General features: G+C 40.2%; 1 protein-coding gene across 1 annotated transcript in view; it reads left to right on the top strand.

The window, feature by feature from the left end:
- Positions 1 to 22143, top strand: part of LOC308129682 (potassium voltage-gated channel subfamily B member 1-like) — a gene marked incomplete at both ends in the record, with an annotated part of 33475 nt that extends 11332 nt beyond the window's left edge. Inside the window, one exon of the mRNA XM_080495704.1 lies at positions 20308 to 22143. Coding sequence (XP_080351830.1) covers positions 20308 to 22143 — 1836 coding nt within the window. The remainder of the gene's footprint in view (positions 1 to 20307) is intronic.
- Positions 22144 to 27955: the final 5812 nt, after the last annotated feature.

The following is a 27955-nucleotide window of genomic DNA, read 5'->3' as shown; positions in this document are numbered from 1 at the left end:
CAGTGAGGGATGTTTAAAAATGTATGAGTTCATCAAGAAAAGGTTTATATTTAATAAAGTTTATTTTTCTACAAAAGCTCAACAATTGGAAATGTTTTAGGACATTTTCAAGTTCCACTAATGTTGGCAAAGGCATGTTAATTTGTGTTAATTTACAATGTTGAATAGAATCTATTCTTTTACTCAAACAGTGTGATCCACTGTGAATAAATTCCAAACACTTTAGTTTTTTCAGAAAAATTATTTAATTATATTTACTCTGTAATTCTAACACTTTGTGTGGTCATCCCAAGGGACTGCAGGCCAAGTGTTTACCACCAGGGTCTAAAAGAATATATCCTGAAGATATACTGTAATGTAGTTCTCATCACTCCAAACTATAACACCACTTCAGCTATGATATAAACAGCAGTTATATTTATTATAATTTTTCTTTTTTAATGATGTTTTCCTTTTGTACTTAAGTGCATTTCGGAACAAGCACTCACTCACTTTTAGTTAAATAAATCAGTTAAACCATTAACCACCTTTTGCTTTTCCTGGAGTGAGTGTAAACGAGAATGTGGGACAACGGGTAATAATGGTTGAGAAATATATATGTACAGTATATATTTTCAGTTGATACTAACGTTGAAGCTCAAGTAATAAACAACATTTGTATGTGAAATATATACTCAAGGTGAGAGATGAATACTAGACACAAGTGCAGTAATTGGATGCACTACATTTCTCTCTTGTCTTTGTCTTGAGACCAATACAAGGCAGCAAAATTCCCTACAGGTTCTTCCTGCTTTAATGGCTTAGTGTTTGTGTCTTTTGAGTAATGGTTGTGTAATCAGTCTTTCCCTTTGTGATGGTCGTCACATGATGTACAGTACAGGGGTAAATAAGGTTCAATGGATTTATTTGAAGAAGCTCTTTTCTACTTGGTCCATTAGTCTGTTGCCGTGGCGTCCCAAGATGCTTACGCTTTGTTGCAGGAGAACAAAAGGAAAATGTGTTGCTAAAATGACAGTGGCGTCTATGATGCGTGGATGTTTTCAGAGCGACTCAGACGTCATCACGAGTAATAAACATGATCTAAATACTGCGCATCAGTGTGCAGAGATACAAACTGCGGCATTTCCTTGGCTTAAAATGAAATTATTCTCAGAGGAAGCATCTGATGACCGACGACAGTGTTGCTGCTCCCAGTGGCTTCCAGACTGAAACAGTAATTACCTGAACCTGATACAGAACCCAACACCTCCACGCCGCATAGATGAACAGTCAACAACAGGGTTCAATTAACACAAGAACACCTCCAGTCTCTCAGTGAGGGTCATCGCCTCAGCCGTGGCAGACAGGCTGAATTTTAAAAAAAAGCGTCAGGTTACAGATGTGGTGAGCAGATCCTCTTGCGTTGCTCTTATGGAAGCTGGTGGCACGTGCAGACGTGTACCAAAAGTACAATTTGTCCAACTCTCTAAATGAGATAATCATCTTTAAAAAGGGGGGGAACTAGGGCTGTCTTCAATATGTGTTGAGAACTGAAATGATAGGAGGATGTGAGAAATGCCCATTGTTCTTCCAGCGCGTCCCACTCAATAGCTTTTGATCCTCAGCACACAGAGTGAGAACGCAAAGCACAGGACTGGTGTTTAAACCCCGACATCCGCAGCTCTAATTTCACAGCTCTGACTCAGACTGAGCTGTGTTCATTCATGTATAAAAAAAATTAAAAGTATTCGAAAAGTGAAAATATAGTGCACAATGAGGATGTTGAACTCATCAAACCACACACAGAGCTTTGTGCAGGTCCCGCTGTGGTTTACAGAGATAATGCAGCTCCTCGGGTCAGGTCGTTGTGAGTGGGTGTCAGGTGTGAGGATTTTCCCAGCGGCCCCACCTCTAACGATTGCCACAGATTAAGAAAGGACAGGGAGATTTGATCTTTGCTTTGCTTTGTCTGTGTGTTTGTTGATCTCCTCACTTCTCGGCTTACCTGAGTGGACTCAAAAGGAGCAGCAGCTGCAGTAGGAGCCAGTCTGTGTTGTTACCAGGACTCAGATACTCTATTCCCGAGCAACTGTCACCAGGAGTTCACTTCGATTTTTGGATCAATGCATCCTCCCACGTGCAGAACAACTCACTCACGAAAAGGCAATCACTAATGATAGACAGCATGAAACATCTGACAATCTCTTCTTTCTTCATGATTGTGAGAAAGCCCACACAAGTGTCCAGAAAACATTGACATATTTTTAACTCCAGTCCCTTGACAAGCTGTTTCTTCTTTCAATAGCGTTCACACAAAGACATTTAAAAGGACAGTGGAAAATAGATGCACTTGTTATTATTATACAGGGTGTTGATCACCCTAATGAGGAGCGAGGAGCGATGGAACCACCTCAGTGTGACATCCAGCACAGCCACACCAGATTTTCTACCTTAGCAGGATAATGGCACTCCGCTCCCAAGGGGCTTCTATAAATAAATACGCTTCCATACACATGTACACACACACACACACACACACACACACACACACACACACACACACACACACACACACACACACACCTGGATCCTCTAAGTTCCTAATTTCCCCACCTTGTCTCCGGCTTTCTTCTCGACTCTTGTTATTTTTCCCACTCATTCTTCCCCATGAAGAGAACGTGCACCGCATCTTGAAATAGACACCTTGATCTTGTAAATTCCATGATCGTTTGTGACGGGCTTGAACCTTTTCATTGGGCGACATCAAACTGTTTTGCAGTCATCTAATTTCCCATCATCACACTGGCACATTCAGAGGTGTGTTTTGTTCGTAAATCAGCAGAAGGTGCAGCAGAGGAGTTTCGTACACAAGGAAGGGAGTGAGAATGAGAGGTTTAGTGTAAGACTGGCTGACACTTAACTAATTGGTGTGATCGCACAGTGTCGACGGAGATGGAAAGTGGTCAGAAGGTAGTGGATTCAATGTTCCCGAGGACAAGAAAAGAACTGCACATTAATTTTCAATCATAAAAAAAATCGTTTCAAATACTTTCTTGTTGAGTATTAGCTGGGAAGATGATCTCATATCTTTACTTTCTCAATGTGTAGCAACAATAATCGGTTCAGAAGCCACATACAGTTGGGCCATATCATCTCTGGGTCTGTGTTAGTCTTACTCAAACAATATGATATATTGTAGGACTAGTAGTTATATTGATTGAAAAGTTGCTATTTCATGTTCTCTTTTTAAGTTTTACACTTTAAATGTTTTTTTGTTTGTTTGTTTGTTTATGCTGATACTGATGCCTTAATGTATAGGTGTATAGGTGTTATACATTGCCTTTATTTTTTCCCATCATTTGCAAAGCTAATGTCATATCTATCTCATATCTATCTATTGAGTTTAGCATAACAATACAACCACATATTCTGAGACCATTACTGGTGTAATCTGAAGAAAGTGTAAAGCAATGTGGATTCTATCAAATCTAAAAACTAACTACGTATAATTCCCAATATTTGTACAGTTATTTGAAGTAAAGACGAGGCAATAGTGAGTCCTTCAAAAGTACAAGCAAGCTTTTTTGGCTTTGTTTATGCTTTTAGGCCAAATGCTTGCTGTAAGTGGTATCTAATGGATGCACATAACAGCACTTGGCATGAGATAAACTGATCTCTGATGCCCACGAGCCACTTTCCAAAGAGATCCCACTGAAGTATTAAGGAAGCGAGACAGGAAAGGGAGGGTAATGATGGAGATAGGGCCACACTACTATAGATATTTGTTGGTATTTTTTTTTTTAAACCTACAAATGTATGATTTGTTTTGAGGTTACATACTTGAAGATGAAACTGCGAATGATTACAACCCTTGTTTTCGTACGGCAATACGTATTTCTTTGTGTGTCCTGTATTAACTTGAAGAGATTCTGGTTGTGCGTATTCATCAGCTTCTTTGAATCCAAGCAAAAGAGTGTGACGCAAAAGTGAAAAGGTTTTCCGGGGTCAATACAGAGAAGAACTGTGCTGAATTTCCTTCTATATAATACAGAATAGAATTTTTCCTGTCTGAGTGACAGTCTGGCTTCTGCTGCCAATCAGCTGTGTTTTTCATCCTTCGGGTTTTTAAAATTCACTTGTCATACCGTGAGGCAAATCAGACCACAGCTCCACTGCCAACCACACACACAGCGATGAAGAGGCGTTTCGAAGAAGAGAGAGAGCAGAAGTCTGTTTAAAATCCAGTGATCCAAATTGAGCGTGTGGCTGTGTGAAAAAAGGAACACCTTCCCGTCGCATTTGTATACTAATATTGACGGTAATTGTATGGGATTCCTGTGGTGTGCTGACTGAGCGGGAACTAATGTTAATTTGTTGTAATTATTCTCAAGAGCAGTGATTTGAGAAGGGAGAGCCATAGACGAGCCATACGAGCCTCTGGGGATCACTTTAGTGGAACGCTACTGCTTGCCAGGATGACACTATAGAGGGAGTCTTGCGGGAGCGGCTGACAGCAGTACACCTCCTCAGGTGACTCACCTGAAACCCTGTGGTCACTCAGCACATGGGATGACTGACCCCCAGGTGGTTCTCATTAAAAACTCCTTTGCATGCACTTGAATTTGAATGCAGTTCCAAATATAATGCATGATATTCCACCAAGAACCAGTGAGGCCGAGTGTGTATAGCGGGAGGACTGTGTGAGTTTCAGTCACTATACCATTCTCCAGGCAGCGGTCCCAGGAGTGCCTTTCTTCAGCCTTGAGTCTGAGCCATGGTGATGCTCTAATTTCTCCCGTCCCTTCCTCCAACTACCCTACACCAGCGAGTTGCACATCACTTTACCTCTGTCTGGAAAGGGAGATATAGGTCTCATATAATCAGCATGCACAGTCGATAACTGGGCCAAGCAGGAGAGGAGAGGAAATGGGTTGCAGGTTGCAGGCTATGAAATTCTAGGAGACTTCATGAGAAAACCTTTTTTTTTTTTTCTAACCTACATTTTCTTTTATAATGTTTCTCCTGAAAAGACTGACAACTTCATAATTCATGCCGGTAAACATGAGTGGGTTGGGTTATGGTCGTGCAATATGTATTTTACGTGGCTGGCTTAAGCTTAATTGTTGGAAATGTGTTTCTGGATACTTCATTCTGCTTGTCATACCTCTCGCTTAAACCACCTGAGACAGCTCAGAAGAAGAAGCTGAGTGTCTGGGGGTTCTGTGTAAACTGAGCAGCGTGATGTAAATTGAAAGGGTTAGTGATCTGTGCGAAACTCGACTCCTTTGTTGTTACATTAGCACGTTTGTGGTTCCAGATACAGCGCACTGTGGAACGAAACACACATTCAACTGGGGGGGGGGGGGGGGTATTACATTTAAAATGTAATACTGGGGCAAACAGAGAAAAGTTCTTCTATTTACAAATGGAACCTTCCTCTTTTTGCTGACTAATTCCAATAAAGTTGCAGCCATCTGATTAATTTTGCCAACATTTTTACAGCAGATGTCATAATGTTATTGTGAATAGATCCCAGTTCACTTTGTTTGGCAGGGTGCTTAAGCTGAAATTAAAAAAATAACTACTCAGATTTCAAAATTCATTAAATTCCTAAAATGAGCTGCAATATTCAAATATATTCTGTTGAGGGATTTTTCCATTTTAATTCCATTTTCAGTCATTTTCAACGGCACTTCATTTAAAATGACCATGATGATTTGATCACCTCTTCGCAAGTGTTTGTTAAATTGTTGAAGTTGTGTTAAATACTTACAATAAGCATGGGCGAGGCATATAAATAGAAACTAGTCATTAGGTGGCGAATGCGGAGTTCGATCTGGATTAAGGAAACACTTCTCTTAACTCCTTATTAGTAATCACACACTTGCACGAAACTAACAAACATACATTCCAACTTATCCTTCCTACTGGGTTAAAAACAATATGACATGTTTTGTATAACTTTTTGTTCATCCATTCTCATTATGTGTGAGATTGGCAACCAGAATCACATTTGAGAATCAGATGGTACAATGCTTCGGGTCCCGTGCTCTCCTATTTCATTTCAGACTTGCTTCATACTTTCCAGGAGATTAGATTTCTGGTTCACTGGTGATGTCTACTTTTGATTGTTGAGAGAGAGAAACATGCACGCCTACATCCATTCGTATCTTGTTGTGCAGTAACTCAGTCACCCATGAGACTCGTGCTCCATTTGTACCAGTTCCTCGAGTCCACGTGCTGACATGGGGAAAGCTTTGAAATAGCTACAAGAATTTAGATTGTTTAAGACATATGGTTGTTTTTTTGTTTTTTTTACTTGTGGGATCACTTCTGCTTCTCCACTGAAATTCATGACATTTTAAAGGGCAAACCTCATGTAAATGTGTGTTTATTTGTGTTCAATCATTTAAATATTATCAAGCTGCTCTTGAACCATTTCATTTTGGGCAGACTATATCTAATAAGGAAACAGAATGGATGGTAGTGGTTTGAGCCCTCGCAAGAACAAAATGGATGGATGGGTGGATGGATGGATGGATGGATACATTTGTTAAATGGACTATATTTTGCACACAGATCATTCCACAATGATCTAAAGCAAGCCAATTGGATGCTGTATTCTATTCAGCTTCTCTTCTCTTCTCGTTCATTTCTTTTATGAATGGAAAAATGTGTAGCTACTCAAAATAAAAAAAATTAAAATCCGAACTGTTGGACTGAGGGTTCGCTGGTGTCATAAGGTAAATGTTGAGCATGCTTTTGCTCATTTATTGACTGTCACAAAAAGACACCACTTTGTTTGTTTTTTTTTTAACAAATGCAATGTGTTAGCTCTTTGCACAAAATCCCGACCATATGTGATCAAAGCTGATCAAAGGGTTGCATTGTCATAAATATTGAAATGTCAAGGGATTGTATTGCCATGGTTTTTAGAGGATTGTTGCAGTTAAGAACTTAAATGACAAATAATTTTAATGGGGTTGCTTGATATTAGTTTAGTCTATCATTTGCAAGCAGGTTTTACACACCCACATGTTTTTTTAAATTGTACTATGCCTTGATGCAATATTCTTCCTCTCGGGGGGTCATTCCACCGGGGTTGTAGCAGGACGGGGCTTTGAGGAAATGCAATGGCAAGACTGCTTATTAGAGCTTCTTAATCAACCCTCTACCCAGATCAAAATCAGTATTAGTTGGAAATCCCAGGGGCTATCCCATTGCACCCTTGCCTCTGTGGATAATGCCAACTGCAGTGTTGCCAAATCTCTCCGGATTTGCTTTCTAATCTGGGTGTGATCTCACACTTTCTGAGTCTAATGCCAAAAAGTAATTAGGGAAATGCTTTCAGTTCTTGGTGTTAAGTATACAACCATAGCCGACCATGTTGAAACAAGAAAGACTATTTGGTATGTGGTGCTGGATTCCTGACAAAGTTGTAGGTTTTAGCGCTTTAAGAGAAAAACAAAACAATAATGGCAGATGTAAGCGTTCAAGTATTACCTATAAGGAAATGTAAAGAAAGCTCGAGTGATGTGGTTGATCATGGTAAGTATTTAGTCTTTTATTGTGATTCTCAGTCTTTACTGATTCACTTCACACACTTGGTTGTCAGGATTGACCCATTTGAAGATCTGTCTTTACTACAAGTCAGTGTTGAAAAAAAAAAAAAAATGTGAATGAGTCATATCATTGAAAACAGGCAGAACCAACCAAGGCCCACTACAGTGCCTCATGAATACATTAGCCAGTACAGTAGATGGTAGGAAGAACAACTGCTGCACAGGCAACAGAAAAAACAGATTAGCAGTGGGAAGGATAACAGCTGCGAATTAAAAACAGCTCCCTGATTGATTTCTTTCATAAAAGGAAGCACTGTGACGGTTCATCGGACAAACAATAAAGTGTTGTTTATTGAGCCTAAAGAAACGCATGATCGGTAGCAGGGGCTGCATGTGTGGTGTGAAACTGGAGCTGAGTTCAAATTAAGTAAACTAAGATTAATCTCGAATATGTGGGAATGGAGGTAAAACAGATTTATACATTAATGTTTGTCTGAGGTGAGCACAGGGTCAGGAGGAGCAGCAGGAGCTGTGTTCGCTGTGTTATAATTTGGGGTCAGAATGTCCATGTATGGCAGTGATGGGCCGGGGCGGCATGCTTGACTGTCGGACAGTTTACAGCACGGCTGGATGGATATAGGCAGCGTGTGGAGCATCATCTACCAGTCTGACGTTTGTTTAACTTTTTATTCAGCCAGTGTCGCTCTCTGCCTGGGAAACTGAAGTGAGAGCAGCTTATTATGAGGCAGTAGTGTATTTTCTCAAAGGATTATTTTGTCCGGGGTGATTAGATTACACCTTCTCCAATCAGAGAGGCTGGTGTCTCTCTTTCTGTGTCATGTCTGAACATTAAGATCCTGTGTATGGCAGTGACATCAAACACAACCCTCTGTAATTTAGGGTTTTGTTCCACTTGCAAATCACTGTCATTCCTGCTTTACACAGCTGGGAACAGCTTGGCCATCCCAGACTGGAATGCAGCACGCTACAGATGATACCCTCTCTGTGTCGTCATCTTGCAAACAGTTCTTACTACCAATATTATGAAAGCAAAGTGTCGACCGGATACAGAGGGCAATCCTTCACACAATTGCGGTCACCAAATCAAATTGGACATATTATGGATTTAAATAAATAATATTTTATACACTCGTTAATTTCTGGACTTGAGTCCCTTTTATGTGGAGTCTGCTCATGATTTTTCCTTGTTTCTTCTCACAGTCTAAAAACATTCATTTGACGGTACATGTTGACAAACTTTTTCCCACGGATGTAAAATATGTGTGTGACTGGCTCTCTGTGCTCGTCGTGGGATCAACTGACAACCACAGAAGTGAATAGTTGTCTGTCTCCATGTTTGCCACTGTGGTGGACTGATGAACCATGCAGGGAGTACCCTGCCTCCCAGCCAGTGTTTGATATGATCAGCTCACTACAAACATCATTTTATCTCCGTGATTCATGTGTATAAAGTTTTGGAATGTTGTCTTTAGAGAGGTCAAGCTTATTAAATTTGAAGTGGCAGGATCTTGTCATTCACAGATTTGTCTTATCAAATTATATCAAGTAGTCTCACCGAAACCCAAACTCATCATCGTGTTACCAGAAGTCACTCCATGAGTGGCGTGTGCTACTGGAAAATTGTAATTCTTCCACGCTGATCACATTAACCCTCGCCTCTGTTTTCCATGGTATTTGTGAATATCCTCCCACATCTGTGATGTAGCTCATAAAGCGTGCATGTGTATGTGTGTGCTGCTGCTGTCTGTCAGGTCATGTGTGTGCATGTGTACATAATGTATATATGAGGGGCGTGAGTAGGGATAGAGTGTGTGAGAGAGGCCAGGAATGGATTAGCCTGTTTCATTTTCTCCTGTAAAAATCCCTCCTTCTGATCACAGAGTGTGTAAATCCTGGTCCAGCCAGTCACACAGATCGCATGCAGCTGCGTGTCATTGTTTGGACTTGCCATATGTTGTGGCAGACTGCTGGGCACGCTACTCTGTCTCATTACAATCTCTGTCCACTCTTATTACTGCATGACCGAAAGGCCGCTGTGACACTCTGGCGTGTGCCGGAAATCTCCCATTCTCATATGTCATTGTAAACACAGACACGCAATGTGTTGTATAGTGTACTGAATGTAAGGTTTGTTCCCACTCTGCCCTCTTGTTATTTTTTAAGCCTGCACTGAAAGGCATTATGGCTTTTTTATTCCCCCCGGTGTCTTGGGCTTCCGAGCTCAGAATGAATGTTCATTTTAAAGGTTAGACTCCTCAAGACTGTTCTCATGCCAAATGTCAGACTTTTCTTTTCTTTTCTTTCTTTCCTTTTCTTTCTTTCTTTCTTTCTTTCTTTCTTTCTTTCTTTCTTTGTCACTCAACTAATTTTTAACATTTTATTGAGAAATAAAAAAACATATATAGCTCACTTTTGAAGTTTCTTATCCTCTACTGCCTTGGGGCTCCTTAGTGCCTATACATGTCAGCTGCATATATTATACACTACATGCTGCACTTCAAACATCTTTTGCTCTTGGTTTATTTCTAAAATATGTATCTCTGTCCCGGCTCTACCAGGGAGAATGAGTGGGCATCCTTAGTTTTGAGTGTTGTGGTGTACAGAGTACAAGATAATTAGAGAATTAGAAGCAGAGTGAGGAGACATTCAGTACTCTGAAACTGATGTAACACACATACTGTTTGAGCAGAGAGACACAAGGAGTTTTGTTTGTTGGTCGTCAAGCAAGAAATTCCTTAATCTGACACTCAAAAAAATTGTTTTTTGAGGTAATGTAATTTAATCATGCCACACATTTCTATCTATTCACATTAGGTAGAGTGAATCCATTTTAATCATATTATCTGAACAAAATATTTTAGAATTAACCATTACACAAAGAGAAACCCAATATGCTCATATTAATCAAACATATTTATGATATGTAAACAAAACAACTGCTTAGTTGATGTGTTTTTTGTGCAAAATAATTTTAAAGGGACACTGGCTACAGGAGTTTCACTTACATAGACTTAAACAAAAAAAGTATTTCTGATTCTGATGATTCTGAATGAGAAAGAGCTGGTTTTGTGCTACTTAAGGTACCCTTCTTGAGTAAAAAAATTAATATTGTTAATAATATTAGACATGTGACAAACTTTCATCATCTGCACAATTGTCAGGTAATAATGCCAATAAATATCAATATTACTATGTGACTCAAGTGTTTTAAATCTAATTGAATAATTGAATTGAAGGAAATGTGGATTTTTTTTCCATAAGAGTGAGCTCAAGCAGGAATTCTTCTGCTTTACTTATCTTAACTACTATCGATTAATCAATCAATCAATGGTTAAAGGATTTCACTTATAGAGCACTTTTTTCACTGCTTGAGCGGTCCCCAAAGCACTTTACACTGTTAATCACATTCACACATTCACACACACATTTACACACGCACTCACATACACATACCAATGGAGGAAGCTGCCATGCAACACGCTCAATCCATCAATTCAATGTATAATGAATAATACTTTTACCACTAACTTGTTCATATTTCAAGAATTGTTTTTTGACAAAACTAATAAAAAATGGGGGAAAGAAATGAAGCACAGGTGAAAATTCTGCTAACACATGTGAGAAAACTAAATCGAGAGGTGACATTTTCCATGCTGTTATAACAAGTAGGACATTTAGTGCTGAATCAGCTGACTGATCATCTCTCCATATAAGATGCTGAGGCTCAAGTGCTTCAGACTCTGGGCAGTTTCTGCCCATGTGCGTTCATCTCACTCATTGCAGATTTCCATATTGAGCTGACAGTGTCAAATGGAGCACACTGAATGTGCCATCTGGCTTTACAACCGACAATTAGCTCATCATCCATCACACGTCTTCTTACCCAGTCAGAGAAGAATGTGAGATATTCACAAGGAGAGGCACAATGCAAACTGAAGCGGACAGTGGAGATGTACAGGGGGAAGGAAGTAAGTTTGTTCTGCCACGCATCCAGTGGCATAGCACTTTCTATAATTACAACTGGGTGAGTTTGTTGTCATGGCTACAGTGAGTGGTGGGCCTGGCACAATGGGACCCGTTTGGATAATTTTAGTTTTGATGCTTTAGTAGATTCACACATACACAATGAGGTGACAGAGTTTCCCTGCTTTAACAGAAAATAAAGGGAAAGCTGAGAACATAAAACTTCATAAGGACAATGACATATGGTCCTTATGGTAAACACCTTTCAGGCTTGTAGCGCCACAGTTAGAGGTCAATGGTGAAGAAAAAGAGTGAATGTTAATCAGCGGTCAGCAGAGACCACACCAGCACAGCCACTTTATCGGCCCGTGTGTGTCCACTGTATGTCAGCGGCTTTGAGTCAAGGTTCAGGTCTGAGGCAAGACCCTGTGATGAGGATCAGTGCGCTGGAGTCATAGTGGCGGTCAAGCACAGAGCAGGGCTTGATGAAGGGCGGGAGATCCTCATCTTCAGCTGAAAGATGCCTCATCAATTACTTTCTCTGACCAGATGTTATGAGCTTTTTCTCTGATGTAAGAGGTCAGGACCTCTGTTTGAATCCCAGCTGACATCTGCATGGTGCAGCAAGTGGCAGTATGTGCAGGTCAAAAGGTCAACAGTTTCATACTTCATCATCATTATAATAATAATAATAATTATTATTATTATTATTGCTATTATTGTTGTTGTTGTCGTCGTCGTCGTCATCATCATCATCAGATTTTATTTTGTTAAACTCATAAATTACTGTTATAATGCAGTTTAACATGTATGTCCAGTTAAAATATTGACCTTTAACTCAGAGTTCAAAGTTTAATTTGCTTCCTCAAAGATCTTACCACTCAATGAGGAAAGAGATTAAATAAACAGCCAGACTGAGCGAATGAATGAAGTGCGTTTGTTTTTCCTGCTCTGCTGTGTAAACCTTAGTTCCCTATAGCTGAATTCAAAGCTGCACGGAGCTAAGACAACAGCCTTGGTAATATGTAATCAGAGGCCTCTACTCGGGTAAATAATCACCAGCTGCTACTGGATAGTGGTGTCTTGTGGCTGCTGTGTCTCTTTAGGCTGCCTGCATCTTGAAGTTGATTACCTTTTCGAATTGTAATTAAACTTGACTTGGCTGACATGTTAATTCCAACAAGCTGTTGCAAGTACTTTCTTCTCCAGTACTTACTGTTTTCTGTATATATTGTCTTGACCCCACAGGTTTAAAAAAAAAAAATGTGGTGTTGTTATTTGCACCTAACTGCCAAATGGTACACTTCGGCTGAGTTGGTGGTAATTCAGCTTGATACTGTATACCCCCCCCCCCCCCCCCCCTCTCTTGCCCCCACTGTTGCCAGTTTATGAGTGAGCAAAGACCATAGCAACAAGAGACAGCTGGAGCTCCAGCCTGCAAAAAAAACAAGCACAGAGAACAAAGCCAGATTTTGAGTACTTGTCATTTTCCACTGGGCGTGATGTGTCTCTACTGATTGGAGATACGACTGATTCTTGCCAGTGTGCCCCATTTTTAGCACTTGCACACAAAAGAAACACCTTCAGAATCTCGGAATTGCAAATTGCTGGATTATAGTGAGGTATTTTATCAGTAAGACTTTAATAGCTTAACTATGGAGTCACCACGGCAGGTTTATATGCGTATACATTAAAACAATCAGACACACATATTCACTCCTGGAGACATTTAGAAAGACTAATTAACCTCTAATATATTTGATGTACATACAGTCAGCTCTATGTGCCAAGGTTTTGTGGTAAAACATATTGTATGCACTTCACCTTTCATCACATGCACCATCCCTTGTTCATTACATACTTTCGCTGTTAAAGTCTCCAAAGAATTTCTTAATAATCTCTTTATAAGGAGTTTCCCATCTGTTCCTACAGCCGGGTGCCATGTATTTGTCTGGGTCCACCTGATAGAACAGGTGCTCCAGATGTTTCAGAGTCAAGGTTTTCTGTTGCACTCCGTGCAGAGAACAGATGTTTCATCAAGGGGACTGACACTCACAGACTAACAGCACTGCTGATGATTTGCCCGTCAGCCACAGGGAACAATCTTATTTCAGTCTCTCACCTCCTCACTTTCTTTTTTTTTTTTCACTTTCCCATGTCACCTTTATTCTTTTCTACATTCTGTCTCCCTCATTCGTATACTTGTATATTTGCACAATGATTTTTGACATTTTTCATTGTATTTGTTTGTATTTGTCAAACAAACATTGACTTTTGAAATGGTCCACCTTTGTTAACAGTACAGCCTTATATGACTTCTAAGTGTAGTATTTATTTATTTATTTTGAAAATGTCCAAGTTCAATCAATGCTGATTGAGCCGCGCAAAAGATATTGAGTCTTGTTATTGCATCCTAGTGAAAAGGTGTATACTGTTACTTGTACTATTATTGTGTGTTCAGAGCATCTCTTATAATAAATAAAATTAGATAATTCTTGCCTAAAAGCATTGATCACTTGTAAATACTGCCATGTGACTGTTACGTAGGCTTTGACTGTCATCAATTTGTCAGGTTGGCAGAAAAAGAAAGAAATGTGGAACCAGGAGAATAAGGATGAAAGTTTTCTGTTATATTGAACTTGGTTTTATTGAGACATCCTTCAAGTACGGGAAGAATTTGTTACACCTACCGCCATTGTGCATGATGGATTCATCGCAGCTCGGCAAGCTGGTGAAAGCCATACATCAGTGCACACACACACTTAATGCACTGTGTCTGTGTGCCACATCATTTTAGCACCACCTTCACACTTTCAAAAGGACAAATCCTGCGAGGAGCCGCAAGCACAGTAATCCATCTCGCCGCCTTCTCCTCGGTGCATTGCATGGATAGACACGGGCTTTCTGCTTTAGCCTGTGAGGTGGGACAGAAAAGGTTGTTCAGCAAGGTGAAACATGCTGAAGAGGCAAGGCCACATCTGTGCAGCACACGGGAGGTCTTGTCAATTTGGAAGATACTTAATGGCACTGCCTTTGTGGTTCACAACCATATGAGGAAAGTTAGGGGGCACTTATGTAATTAGAAGCTGTTAAATGCTTTTCAAACACTTTAACATCAGATTTTATTTGCTCCCAGCGGAAAAACCACAAGTTTAGCTCATATGTGTTGTGGGAGAGTGCAAGAATTATTGTCTTGTGTTTTTATAATAATTCATATTTCTTGTAATGGGAGACTTTTGTAAGTGAATCATTATTATTGGGGTTTTTTAATACCTCATTTAGCCTTTTTCTGCAGTGCCATTGTCAGTGGGTTGGTTTCACTGGACTTTACTTATGCAAAAAAACTATTTTTTCGATTAAGCTTGTTGCTAATGTGTATTATGTATGCAACACTAAAAAAGAATCAAATGAAACACTTTATGACCAAATCTCAACAACTGCATTGTGTTTCACTGACCCATAATACTAAATCAATATTATATATTGGTATATAACATAAGGAGGACATTTATGTGTATAACATAAACATAAATGTTTATAACATAAACATAAATGTACATAAAGTTTTGGATTCTACCAATGACGATTTCATAGACTGACTTCAGGATTTGGTTATTTATAATCAAAGACTGCAGTGAATTGATTCAGTAGCTCTAATGTAAGCTTCGATCAGAAACTATTGAAAACATGCCACTATGTGACACTGGCCTTCATTAACATGAATATTGGAAAGTGATTTATATTTAGTCAATGCACGATACACACTTCTGCTTCTGTGCATGTTCTGTATAATTTTTCCTTACACTTGAGTACAGTGTACTCTATTTACGTAACCAATTCCACTACTTTTGATACAATCAGTTGCGAATCACTCCTGTGTGTCAAGGGTTCTTCCTATAGCGCCTTGGTTCTGCAAAACAAACAAAGTGAAAATAACAAATCACCACTAAATCCCAAATGTTCCGATTTTGCTTTTGTGGTTTTTCCTGAATTTTACCTGTATGATAGAGTCAATAGTAAGCAGTGACATTATCGGCAGATTTTTGCAGAGTTTGTAGAAATTTCCCAAAAAAATTAGCCTGCATGGGAAATGTTTATAGTGCCGTCTCAACAGCCACTTCCACCCTTGCAGGAAGACTTTTCCACTTTGTTTACTGGCACTACCATTCAGTCGTTCTCCTCCTATGAAGTTTCTGTTGAAAACAACAACCTGATCCCGTTTCCCATAGCAGGATTGTCTGCAGAACCAACAGCAGCCTCTGTAGGAAGAAGGTAACACAGGCATGGAAAATACTTATTTGCCAGTCACAGAAGTAGTACAATAAGAGGATTAAAGATGCCATCTTGTGCGCAACACGTCCGCTGAAAATAAAAAATGAGTGAGTCACCGTGTGACATAATGCTTGCATTGATTCAGCTCATGTGGTGAAAAGGGCAAATCCAGCTAAGAGGAGATCGGACAAGTGAATCAACGTTTTGCACCGCGTGACGCAAGGGAAAGCCCTAATTTATGGACAAAAAGACAATGGCACTTTGTTCCTCCTCTCATCTGTTCTCAGACTCAAATGTCAGTTGTGTTTCTTGTATCTCTGTTTTTATTAATAATCCTCACACGCCTCCATTCTTTATCGAGCTCTGAATGCTCTTGCTCCTCTGTCTCATCTCTCCTGGCTGGTTCTGCCACTGTTGAAAGCTAATTTTGTCCTGAACAGTTGGAATTTCTGCAATGTTTCCATGACTTTTAATCTAGCGCCACCATCAGGTTAAATTGTGTTAAAGGCGTAGTACTTTGTTATATGATTCAATGTCCTCTCATGATATACATGAGGAGCTGCAACAATTCTGCATTAAATTTCAACTTTACAAAGTAGAGCCTCTGAAGCACAAAATAAGACATGTATGACAACATGGAGCTGGAAGAACTGTTCATGTTTTATTAGATCTTGACCAGAGAACCTCATGATCCTGATGGAACACTCGCTTTCCTTTTCTTTGTCAACTATTCACAGGAACTCATGTTTCCCTTCCCTTTCTCTCTTGATTGAGCGTGAAGCAGAAGCTTCGGGGGTGAAAACTAGGCTACCTCTGTGACCCTGCAGACCGTCATGGCCCAGTGAGGGCCTACTCATGCACACCTTTTCCAGGACAGCATGCACTTCAGGGGGATATTAAATATTCAGTCTCCTGCCTCTCCCCAGGCCTGTGGGGAAAGAAGACTTGGGGCTAATTACTGAGCTGTGTGTGTGTGTGTGTGTGTGTGTGTGTGTGTGTGTGTGTGTGTGTGTGTGTGTGTGTGTGTGTGTGTGTGTGTGTGTGTGTGTGTGTGTGTGTGTGTGTGTGTGTGTGTGTGTGTGTGTGTGTGTGTGTGTGTGTGTGTGTGTGTGTGTGTGTGTGTGTGTGTTTTGAATATTCTTGAGTGTTTGGGAGAGTTGAGTGGGTGCCATGATTTTGCAAAAGCAGCAACAGTCTTAGGCAGATTTATCTTCTGTTTACGCAGACAGGAAGGTGGACGGGTTGTCCCCATGACCCCACTTCTTGTCATTAAGAGCTGATGAAGAAATACAACCCCAAGCATAAGCATCTGCTTCCTAATGTCCCTGTTACAAAATGTGATCATCCAATTGCATTTTAGCTTTGGGGGGACGTTTTAAGCACACAAAAGCACACATTTAAGGTCTCTTCCTCTCTTCCTGCTCTGCTTTATCAGCAAATTATAAATATTAATATTGGGCTTCCTCATTAGGGATAGAGTTGCCTAACTGGGGAAACTCACAAGTTAATGTTGCAAAGCACCCAGTGAGCTCGCAACAGAGCCTCCGTCACAGATTTGTCACCGGTAGACATTTCTTTATATCGCTCATCCTGAGTGAGAGTGTGTATCTCTGTCGTGAGATCACTTCCCTGTCATCTCCTCTTTGGCTGACCCCACTTGGCTTACTCTGGAGGTGGGAGGGAGGGGAAAGGTGAGTCAGAGAGAGAATTTGATGGGAGATAGAGCAGGCCATTCTTCAGGTGTTCCGTTTACACAATACACCAAGCACAGCAAGGGTTTGGTTTCAGCGCTGTCTTTGGCATTCAACATGATTTATGAACTGCACTCTAGCCCGTTTAGATCTGATAACTGAGGATTCCACAAGATAGTTCATTTTCAACCTGGGGACAAGCAACAACAGTAATTCATTGTGAAATGCTGCTGTTGAATCGGTGCACTTACTGTATGTTTGTTCCTTCCATGGTCCAGATTTGGAGGTTTAGAATAGAATAGAATAGAATAGAATAGAAATACTTTATGAATCCAAGAGGCAAATTATTGTAGCATAGCTCCACACAGAAAAGAACACAGAATATATTGCATAGAAGTTAAAATAGCAATATGACACAATCATGTTAAAGAAGTATGAGCATAGGCCACACGGTGGCAAAGTGGTTAGTGCTCTCACCTCACAGCAAGAAGGTTGTGGGTTAAAATATGGCCCGCTGCCTTTCTGTGTGGAGTTTGCATGTTCTCCTTGTGTATGTGTGGGTTTCCTCCGGATACTCCGGTTTCCTTCCACATTCCCAAAAACATGCACTGGGGCCCTGGGGATTAATACAGTACTACATTTTTTGATGGGTTTGTTGAGCCTGTTGGTGTGAGCCGTCCTCAGCCTCCTGCCCCAGCATGGAATAGCAAAGAGGAACCTGCTCGCCAAATAGACTCATAGAACACCTTCACCGTAGTGCGGCAGATGTTAAAAGACCTCAATTGCATGTTTTGGCCCTTTCTGTAAAGGGTTTCAGGGTTCTTGACCCAGTCCATTTTATTTGAGTCCGCCTCAATCTTTAGTCTTCCACAATGTCCACAATGGCCCTCAGTGTCAAATCTTTAAAAAAAACAAAACAGATCAAGTTCATCCGCCCTGTCCATGGATCCATCCACCTCTCCGGTGTTCTGTCTGTACCCTATTATTGTCCTCATGGCTCTCCAGATCTCTAACATATTGTTCTGCTGGAGTTTCCCCTGCAGCCTCCTCCTCCTGTATTTTTCTCACCTCTTCCATGTAATAACTTTGAAGGCCTGCTCCTTTTTGTTGAGGATGGCCTTGATATCCTTTGTTATTCGTGGCTTGTTGTAAGTTTAAAAATGGACAGACCTGAATGGGACGATGCTAGATCCACACAGAATATGATGATACAGTGTATCCAGTGATACCTTTTGTGAGGCTATTGATGCCTTCACCATGGAGATTTCTTATAAACTCTGTGATCACCACTTCTTCAAAAAGTACTTGGAATCATAGTTTTTGCTTTTAACTTTTACTCATGGATGTATTGACTTTGGATGTTTTAGTCTCCCGAGTGTGATTATCCAGTAGCACCATGAATAGGTTGCATCGGATAGTTTTCATTTATCATTTAGTGTCTTGTGGGATCCAAAACAGGGGGCAGGCTATTTCAGGGACACTGCTGGTAGGGTTTGATTAATTTGTGTGCCCTCTAACATGTAAGCTATATAGCATGTAAGGTTTATACTACTTCAGTTTGGTATTCCTCCTGGCCTGTCCCCCAGCTGGGTTTCTCTGTGTTTAGTCCCTCACTCTTCAAATGCCATGGTAGATGTACAGGCAGCCGCCTGTCAAGATTAATTAAAGCTTATGGAGGCTGATTGGTACCAGAGAATAATCCCACCCGCTACTCACCTGGGAGAGCCTCGACAGTGACCTTGTATTGGATTTCATACTGACTTCGGGACAGTAATAATAGGTGTGGCACACCTACACAGGTACAACTGTGCAACCTGGGTAATCCCCCAGCACTGTGACGAGACTCTATTGTACTCAGCAGATTATATCATTAGTCAGTAGCTCAGTTCTTCCGAGGTTTCCAGTCGCCTTTGAGTTGGATTTACCGGTCAGATATGGTATGCTTTGTAAACTGATGTCAAACAATGGGATTTTGAACCCCAAAGGACTGCAGCAGGCCAAATAGAAAAAGGAACAAACACTGAAGAAGTATGACAAGGAGTTTAGAAGTGCATCAATATACACTGGCAACACTCTCATTCTTTGTGATGTTGGAGTCCTGAGTCCTGAGTTCATATTGGCTTGCTTTATAATACAAGCATGAAATTATGTAAATAAATAAAATGAAATGTTTTTATTTCTGCAAGTAGTATTATATTCTTATATTGTCATTGTTATGAGTTTGAGGTAAATAGTAAGTAGTAAGTTCAATTCACTTATATCACCATTGTGTTAAGGTAGGGTCACAAAGGTATAAGGTCAAAGAAACACGCACACACACGCACAGAGAGAGAGAGAGAGAGAGAGAGAGAGAGAGAGAGAGAGAGAGAGAGCTTATTAAAAGAATTATTTTGAGATATTTTAGTCTATCATTCATTTGAGTCCAGGTTAGTGAAAAGACATTACTGATGATCACACATTTGCACACTTGTGCAAAAGCTATCCACATTTTGCTTGCAATAACTTTCTTTTCATTGATATGCTTACGAATGGCTTTGAAATGTACAAAATCAGTCAATTATCAATGATTCAAAGAAGCTAAATAAAACCAAACAATTAGACTGTTGCTGCATCATTAGACCTTTTAAACTGTATACATATCTGTGTTTTGATCGCATATCGGAAAATATGAAAATCACTGAAATGGTTCTGACTGAGTGTGACATGAATTTGTAATGAACAGTTCATCTATGTACATTTTGTAACAACCCACTGGATATTTGCTCTGATTTGTTTTCACATTTTTTAACTTTTGCCTTTTTTCTCCACTTTTTTTCCAGATCCTGGCAATCATCTCCATCCTGTTCATTGTGCTGTCCACCATTGCCTTGTCTCTGAACACCCTTCCAGAGCTGCAGGACACTGATGAGTTTGGCCAATCGACAGACAACCCACAGTTGGCCCATGTGGAGGCTGTATGTATTGCCTGGTTCACCATGGAGTACCTGCTTCGTTTTCTATCATCTCCCAACAAATGGAAGTTCTTTAAGGGTCCTCTGAATATCATTGACCTGCTGGCCATTCTACCATACTACGTCACCATTTTCCTAACAGAATCCAACAAGAGTGTGCTTCAGTTTCAAAATGTCCGACGCGTGGTTCAGATTTTCCGAATCATGAGGATCTTGCGTATCCTGAAGCTGGCCCGTCACTCCACTGGACTTCAGTCTCTGGGCTTCACCCTCAGAAGAAGCTATAATGAGCTGGGCTTGCTCATCCTCTTCTTGGCCATGGGTATTATGATTTTCTCCAGTCTTGTATTCTTTGCTGAGAAGGATGAAGAAGACACCAAGTTTAAAAGTATCCCGGCTTCTTTCTGGTGGGCCACCATCACTATGACCACAGTAGGTTATGGTGATATTTACCCCAAAACGTTGCTGGGAAAGATAGTTGGGGGCTTGTGTTGTATTGCAGGAGTACTCGTGATCGCCTTACCTATTCCCATCATTGTGAATAACTTCTCTGAGTTCTACAAAGAGCAGAAGCGTCAGGAAAAAGCCATCAAAAGACGAGAGGCTCTGGAGAGGGCTAAAAGAAATGGTAGCATCGTCTCTATGAACATTAAAGATACCTTTGGACGCAGTCTGGAGCTCATGGATGTGATGGTGGACAAAACTAATGAAAAGAAGGAAAAAGAGCATGATAATCATGTGTCTCCTCTTCCAGGGAGAGGCACTCCCAAACTCAAGCCACAGACGAGCCACAGCAGCCCAACAAAGACCCTGGAGTCAAGCTATCAGGAGCAGGCTAAGCCATCCACCAGCCCTCAGCATCTCAGTGTACAGAAACTGGAGGAGATGTACAACAAGATGGCAATGACGCAGTCTCAACCTGACCTCAACAGCAAGGAAAAGGGAATTCTGTCCAAATCTGCCAGGCAGAAAACTGAATTTGAGATGGGAAACATTCCCCCTGAAGCCTTTTCAAGCAAAGTGGAGGGAGTGACAGACATGAAGAGCATGTCCAGCATTGACAGCTTCATCAGCTGTGCCACTGACTTTCCTGAGAGCTCTCGTTTTTCCCACAGCCCAATCAGCAACATGACAGGGAGGTTCAGCACCAACCCCAGCCTGGAGCCCACCTTGGAAAATGAAAATGAAGGATCACAGGGCGCCGTGACGCCTCGAACAGGGGAGCATACCAAGCCAAGCCCATATTCTGACAGCCCTGCAGGCCTGCGCTGCAATAACCCGCTGAAAAGTCGTTCACTCAGGGTCAACTTCAGAGGCGGTGAGGATTCAGGGACAGGAGTCGTCTCAGACAGCTCATCAGTTCAGAGTCCCGAGGTGTCCATCTGCACCACTGCCAGTAGCAAGAGCCCTGAGAACGCACTGCCCAGTATCTTCACATTCCACGATTCGTCCATCAATAAGTTCATTGACGCCGACACTGATGAGGACGAGCACCTGCATGACGGTTCGAGCACCAATACAACCCAAAGACTCCTGGAAAGAGCCAGCCCCAGAGTTGGCCATGTGTCCAGCTTCCAGCAGGGCTCCAACCACACGGTGGGCCTCCAGAGAAAGCTGGGGAACAGCACACAGCCATTAGAGGGGCAGGAGAACCATGTGGCTCAGGAACTACAGCCACTTCAGGGAGAGGAAAGTCACTCTTAACTCTTCAGGTTACAAAAAGAAAAAGAGACCATGTAGGAAACAAAAAAGCACAGTGAACTTCCCATGAATATGAAAGGCACTGATAACTTTTTTCCTGAATGATTGAACAATTCACAATCCATCTCCTATGAAAAGACAACTGTGGACAATGGGGAGGAGTTTGTATTTTACTCCTGAAGTTTTTGTTTTTTTTCCTACCAGTGATTCTTGAATATTTGACATAGGATTTTAAAAGGTTATGAAAGTGAAAATAAATGCAGTCTGATTATTTTTATCATTTATACATTTGTTTTAGCTTATATGGTTATTTAATAATTACCAGCTAGTTATGAGGGCACGGTATATTGTTTTTATAAGCTAAATAATATCTTACGACTATAGCAAAGGCTGCCAGTAGCAAACCACCAAGGGCATTGAAACATGACACATGCAGCAGATATATTTCAAATGACTATATAGTAGTCAGAGGGGAGATTTATTTTTTTCGTTAGACAAAGCATATTACTAATGGGAAAAGTGCAGTTTGCTTCCTTTAACGTCTTTCTTCAAAATTGGCCTTAGTTCATGTTGTCTACAGTTTTATGTATGTATGATATGAGATAAAACCAGAGACGAACAGATGGATTGCATGCATAGACATGTGTGTGCAATTATTAGCTTTAAAGTGTAGTCAACTCATTACGTAGTGTTACCACTCTTTTGTCTCATTTGTGACTGTTAGTTGAATCAGTCTCTCTGTGAAGCAGGGGTTTAGTGTCTTTTGCTCCTTTGTATTTTTTACTGCACAGAATTACACTTGGACGATGCAAAAAGACACTGTGAGGCTGCAACCATACCCATTTTGTTCCTGTCGTGCTGCGAACGAGAGAGCGTCTTAAAGTGATCATCATTTGTTTTGGGAACACACAGGACTAAACAATGTGCTATTCTTTCCTGTTCAATCGTTTTGGTTGTTTCTAGGCGTATGTGTGCCCCTACGATTGGTTTATTTTTAAATCTTTTGAAATCTAGAAGAAAAACACAAAGTCTTGTGTGATTTAATAACTTTCTCAAGGATGAGACGCCATTCCTGTTGTAGCTGATATATTCAACTTATCATAAAAATGAAATGAACGTCACTATAACTGGAAAGACAATAGAGAAAATCATACAGATTTTCAACGTTGATCTGCCAGTTCTGTAGGAGTGTGAATACTCTAAAGGTATAACTACAGAAGTAGAGCCGATGTTGAATAACACACATTTATTGTACAAGGTAAAGATTTAAATAATCTATATTTTTAAGATATTTTCTAAAAGAATAAGCTCTTAGATGGATATATTGTGCAAATCTCAGTTTTGCATTTCAGTGTATTTACTGCATTATTTTGACGGAGTTGCATTTGTTAGACAGTATGCTGGAGTGGGTAAATTTCTATTGTTTGCTACTGTCTCCCCGTAATGGTATGTCCCTTTGTTTCTTTGTGCGATGTGAAGAACCAAAGACTTGTTCTTTCTAATAACGTACAGACAGTAGTAAGTTTCAATGCTTTATCTGAAAACCGTAAGCATTCCTTGTCTGAACCATAGATATTGACACGTTTCAGGGAACCTTAAAATTATCATTTGAGACAAATATGTGAGCCAGACAATGCATCATCCTTAGAGGAAGACAGTTATTGATGAAAAAGGAGAAAAGTCGAAGAACAGGGGGCCGCAGCACTTTATTTTACACTCAAAAGCTAATTAGATTATTTACACAACAGGGATCTTAGTAAGTGTTATTTTCTTTTAACCCAAAAAAATCCAACACATTGTTCTCTTGTGAACCAACATGACGTCTCATAATCTTAAAGACGCCTCACATCTATATACAGCCTGCCACTCAGGCACAGGAGCAGCAAGGTGGCACATACAGTCTGTAGGCCACTTTAGCTCCACCGAATATTTCCCATCCTCCTTGTCTCAATGCACCTATGAGTCTGGGTGTGCATGGTGCTCTCATGCTGTCTTACAATAATCGTGCAAGCATGGTCTTACAAGGTTAATTTGCAACATATCATGCAAGCATACTACAAAGGAGATGTTTATCCATCGTGAAAGTTCAGGCTTCAATAGTTTGGGATCGTAAGACAATATACTAGTTAGACATCGATGTGCCTTTTATTTTAACAAACCCCTACCTTGCACTCTTACTTTGTTGCTGTGCCCCGCTTAATTAAACAAACTGTACAGCAACTGAACAGACAGGAAACTGGGTCATGATCTTGCCAGACTGATATGTTAGACATCCGCCGTCCTCCTGCAAATGTTTTTCGCAGTTACACTTACACACACCAAGCATTTACATCAAAAAGGCGCAGTCTGCAAAAAACAAACAGGTGCAGACAGTGACTAACCACTGTTTCCATGGTAATGCTTGAGAAGACTGGATGGTTCACATTTGATGCAAGCAAGTAGCCTAATTTTGTAGAGGCCTTAAAGGCTCAAATAGCATATTACAAACAGACGGCTTTTCCACTTGCATTCACTCATTCATCTCAGTGGTTTCCTGCTCACTTGTGACGTTCGTGTGGCCAAGCCTGAAGAAGTTATGTAAACAGAAAACTGGACTGAAGACCATTTTAATCCGACTGCTGTGTCACGCTCTCTTTTTTTTTTACATCGCCCTTCTTCAGAAATTATTCCAGCAAATAAATCAACACGGGAACAAACTTGAACACATACCTGAAACGCAGATTCCACTGCGATGAAGCCATTCAAACACTTCAGCGACCCATTCCTGGAGGAAGTGGGTGGGAGATGTGAATGGGATAGGAGCAAGTGTAGTGTGACACAGACAGCTGTGCAGCAGAACTGTCAGCCTGCTTTCAGATAAAATCCTTAATGATGGCTGTTGCACTCGTTCACCTCATGTTCAGCCCAGGCCCACAGAACCCTCCGACAAAGACCCGACGATCACTCAAAGCAGAGCCTTGACAACTATTTTGTTCTTTCATGGTAGGAGAGTAAACCGCTCCTTCCGGAAAATGCCTGTCCTAATATTGTCTATTCAAGAAACACAGCAGGGTTGTGTAGACAGCACGTGTGTGTGAGAGCTTGATTTACTTTTGTGCAGAATGATAATGCAAAAAAAAAAAGTGTCTGATGGGTTGAAGCACCCTTTTGAGGATATGCTCAAAGCTGGGATTCTATAAATAACATCCTGGGCATGCAAGGAGAAAGTCTGGGCCTGTAGGAAACGCTCATTTACAACATCGTGTTCAGTCTGATGGTGTCACGCAGTTCAGATGAACAAACTTTGCAACAAAAGAGTTGGTTGAAAAAGGAAGCTGTGAAGGTTTACAGAGAACTATACAGTCGCTGCTGTGTGGGATGTTTGCTTTGCAGCAGCCCTGCCCTTAACGCTGCATGGTAATAGGATAAAAAGGTCCAATTGATGAACGGTCACACAACTTTCCATGTCAAAGATGCCAGGAACAGAAGAAAAGGCAAAACAGATACAAAAAAAAGAAAAGATAGAGGTGTTATATGAAGGCAAATAAAGGTTTATTAGCATTCATAACACAACAGTCAGACATGCAGTAAATAATATTCTATAATGAGAATCCAACCACAGTGGATGTTCGTATAAACAAGCCATAGTGTATTTGAACAGAAACAACTTCTTTTTCTGTCCGATGAATGTTATAGCAATGTTATATTTCGTCCTTATTTTACAAACTGCACTTTATTCATTTTTATTTCTAAATGAAGTCCTCTGTTGCCCAGTGACAGAAATATAAGCAAACACTCTTGGTTTAAATATAATCATCCAAAGCACAAACTAGAACTTGTTAAATGACCCTTTTCATTGAGAACAATATGCTACATGAGAGCTTTGAGCCAAATACAGACATATAATCTAATTTCCTGAATCTTCACCCTTTTTCAGAGAAATTATCTCTTTGTTCACCTCAAATCGACTTGCGATGCTGCCCTTTCTGTATCTGGAGAAATGTTTGTTTTGTAAAGTTTCATACTTTGTACCAGTTGACTTTGTAGAATTCTATCTTTGTGTTTTCCTGTGGTTCAATGCATGTAGCGCTATTAAACTTTGACACACTGAACTTGTAAATAGCATCTAAAAAGCTGTATGAAAAGGTATCTGATGAGCAGTTCTGAAGCATTTTTCCTTTTACTGACTGATGCTTAATAAAATACAATAACCCAGAGTTTGTGCTATGAGTCTGGTGGTATTATCTGGATGTTTTGCTGTTGGTTTTTTTTGGTTTTGTTTTGTTTTTTAAAAAGACAAATAGCCTGTACTTGTAAAAGGGCAAACCTCAGTCTATACAACAGTGCCTCCTGGTGTTGTGTAGTTATCCACCATCCATACGCCTGCTTGAAGTGCTCCACTCAATGATTGAAACTTGTGGCAATACATGTAAGTCATGCTTCCACATTAACAACAAACTAAGAATAAATTATGCGCCTGTACAATATTTTAAAAATAATTAAATAATTAAAGTGTGACAAAAATGTCATATATAAGGGCTGCATGATGTTGTCGTGGTTAACCTCACGTTTTCCCACATTTCATCTTCAGGCTGTGTTTATGTCTGAACCTTACATGTTCTCTCTGTAGTTGCATTGGTTTCATGTTGGTACTCTGGTTTCAAGGTTAATTGATTACTCTAAATTTCCTGCAGATGTGAAGGTGTGTGGTTGTATTGTGTTTGCCTTGTGAAGGACTGATGACCTCTCCGGGGTCGACACTAAATTGGATCAAGCTGTATAGAAAGTGGATGGATGCAAAGGTTGAGGAGAAAACAGCCCACAGTGTCTCATGTGTCTGTGTCACTGTCTTTTAATAATATGCCTTGTTTATAGTAAGAGTCTCAAACCATTCTACAAATTCCTAATGGTCACACCGCATGACGTCCCACTGCATCATAACACCCGAGTTTTGAGAAGGATTACATCACAGTCTATACTAGTCACAACTTCTGGCTTTTCCCCTCAAGACATGGTCTTCATAACATAAATAACTATTTCATTATGAAGGACAGAGTTACCTCCAAGGCTAAAATATGTTTCAATTATTGAAATTAAAACATGAAAATACCCCACAGAAGAAAAACAATGGTTATCCAAAAATCATACTTTAAAACAAAACAAATATTGCATATAAGGGATTTGTGCACATGGGCTAAGCAGTTTATCACCTTAACAGAGTTGTATAATCCCTCTCACATCATGGATCAGGAATAACTTTCAATTACACATGAAAGGATTTCTACATAATAGGTGACCGCTCATGAATGAAATATTAAAAATGCCACAGAGCAGTACAATAGAAACATGATTTTTTTTTTAAACCAATATAGGCTATTGTAGAAAAGTTATTTATAGAAAATAAACTGGACAATTAAGTGTATTCTGACTTCTGAACATGTTTTAAAATAAAACTAACCGACAATAAGTTAACCTGATGCTATGAACCAACTATCAGTTGAATGCTTATGTCACATCAACAAAACGTTATCAAATACTGTGAAAAGTATGTAAAGAGTATGTGGCACTCATTTTTGGAATGGGTTTTAGTAATAAACATGACAATATTCTTAACTGAAACCTTTGTTTATTGGCATATGAATTTTAATCAACATGCTATGGCAATACCAATTAAAATCTGCAGAATCACTGTATCACAGCTTTTCACTACATTTTAATGCACTGAAGCCACTGTGGAAAATCTTGCAACGTAAGACAAAATAAATTTCATATTTTCCCATTAAACCTAGAATCATGCACAGGTCACTCACACAGGAGACAATCACACTGGCCAGTT

This window comes from Blennius ocellaris (assembly GCF_963422515.1).
Source record: "Blennius ocellaris genome assembly, chromosome: 4".
Taxonomy (NCBI): Eukaryota; Metazoa; Chordata; class Actinopteri; order Blenniiformes; family Blenniidae; genus Blennius; species Blennius ocellaris.
The sequence above is the reverse complement of the archived record's forward strand: the minus strand, read 5'-3'. Positions and strand labels throughout refer to the sequence as shown.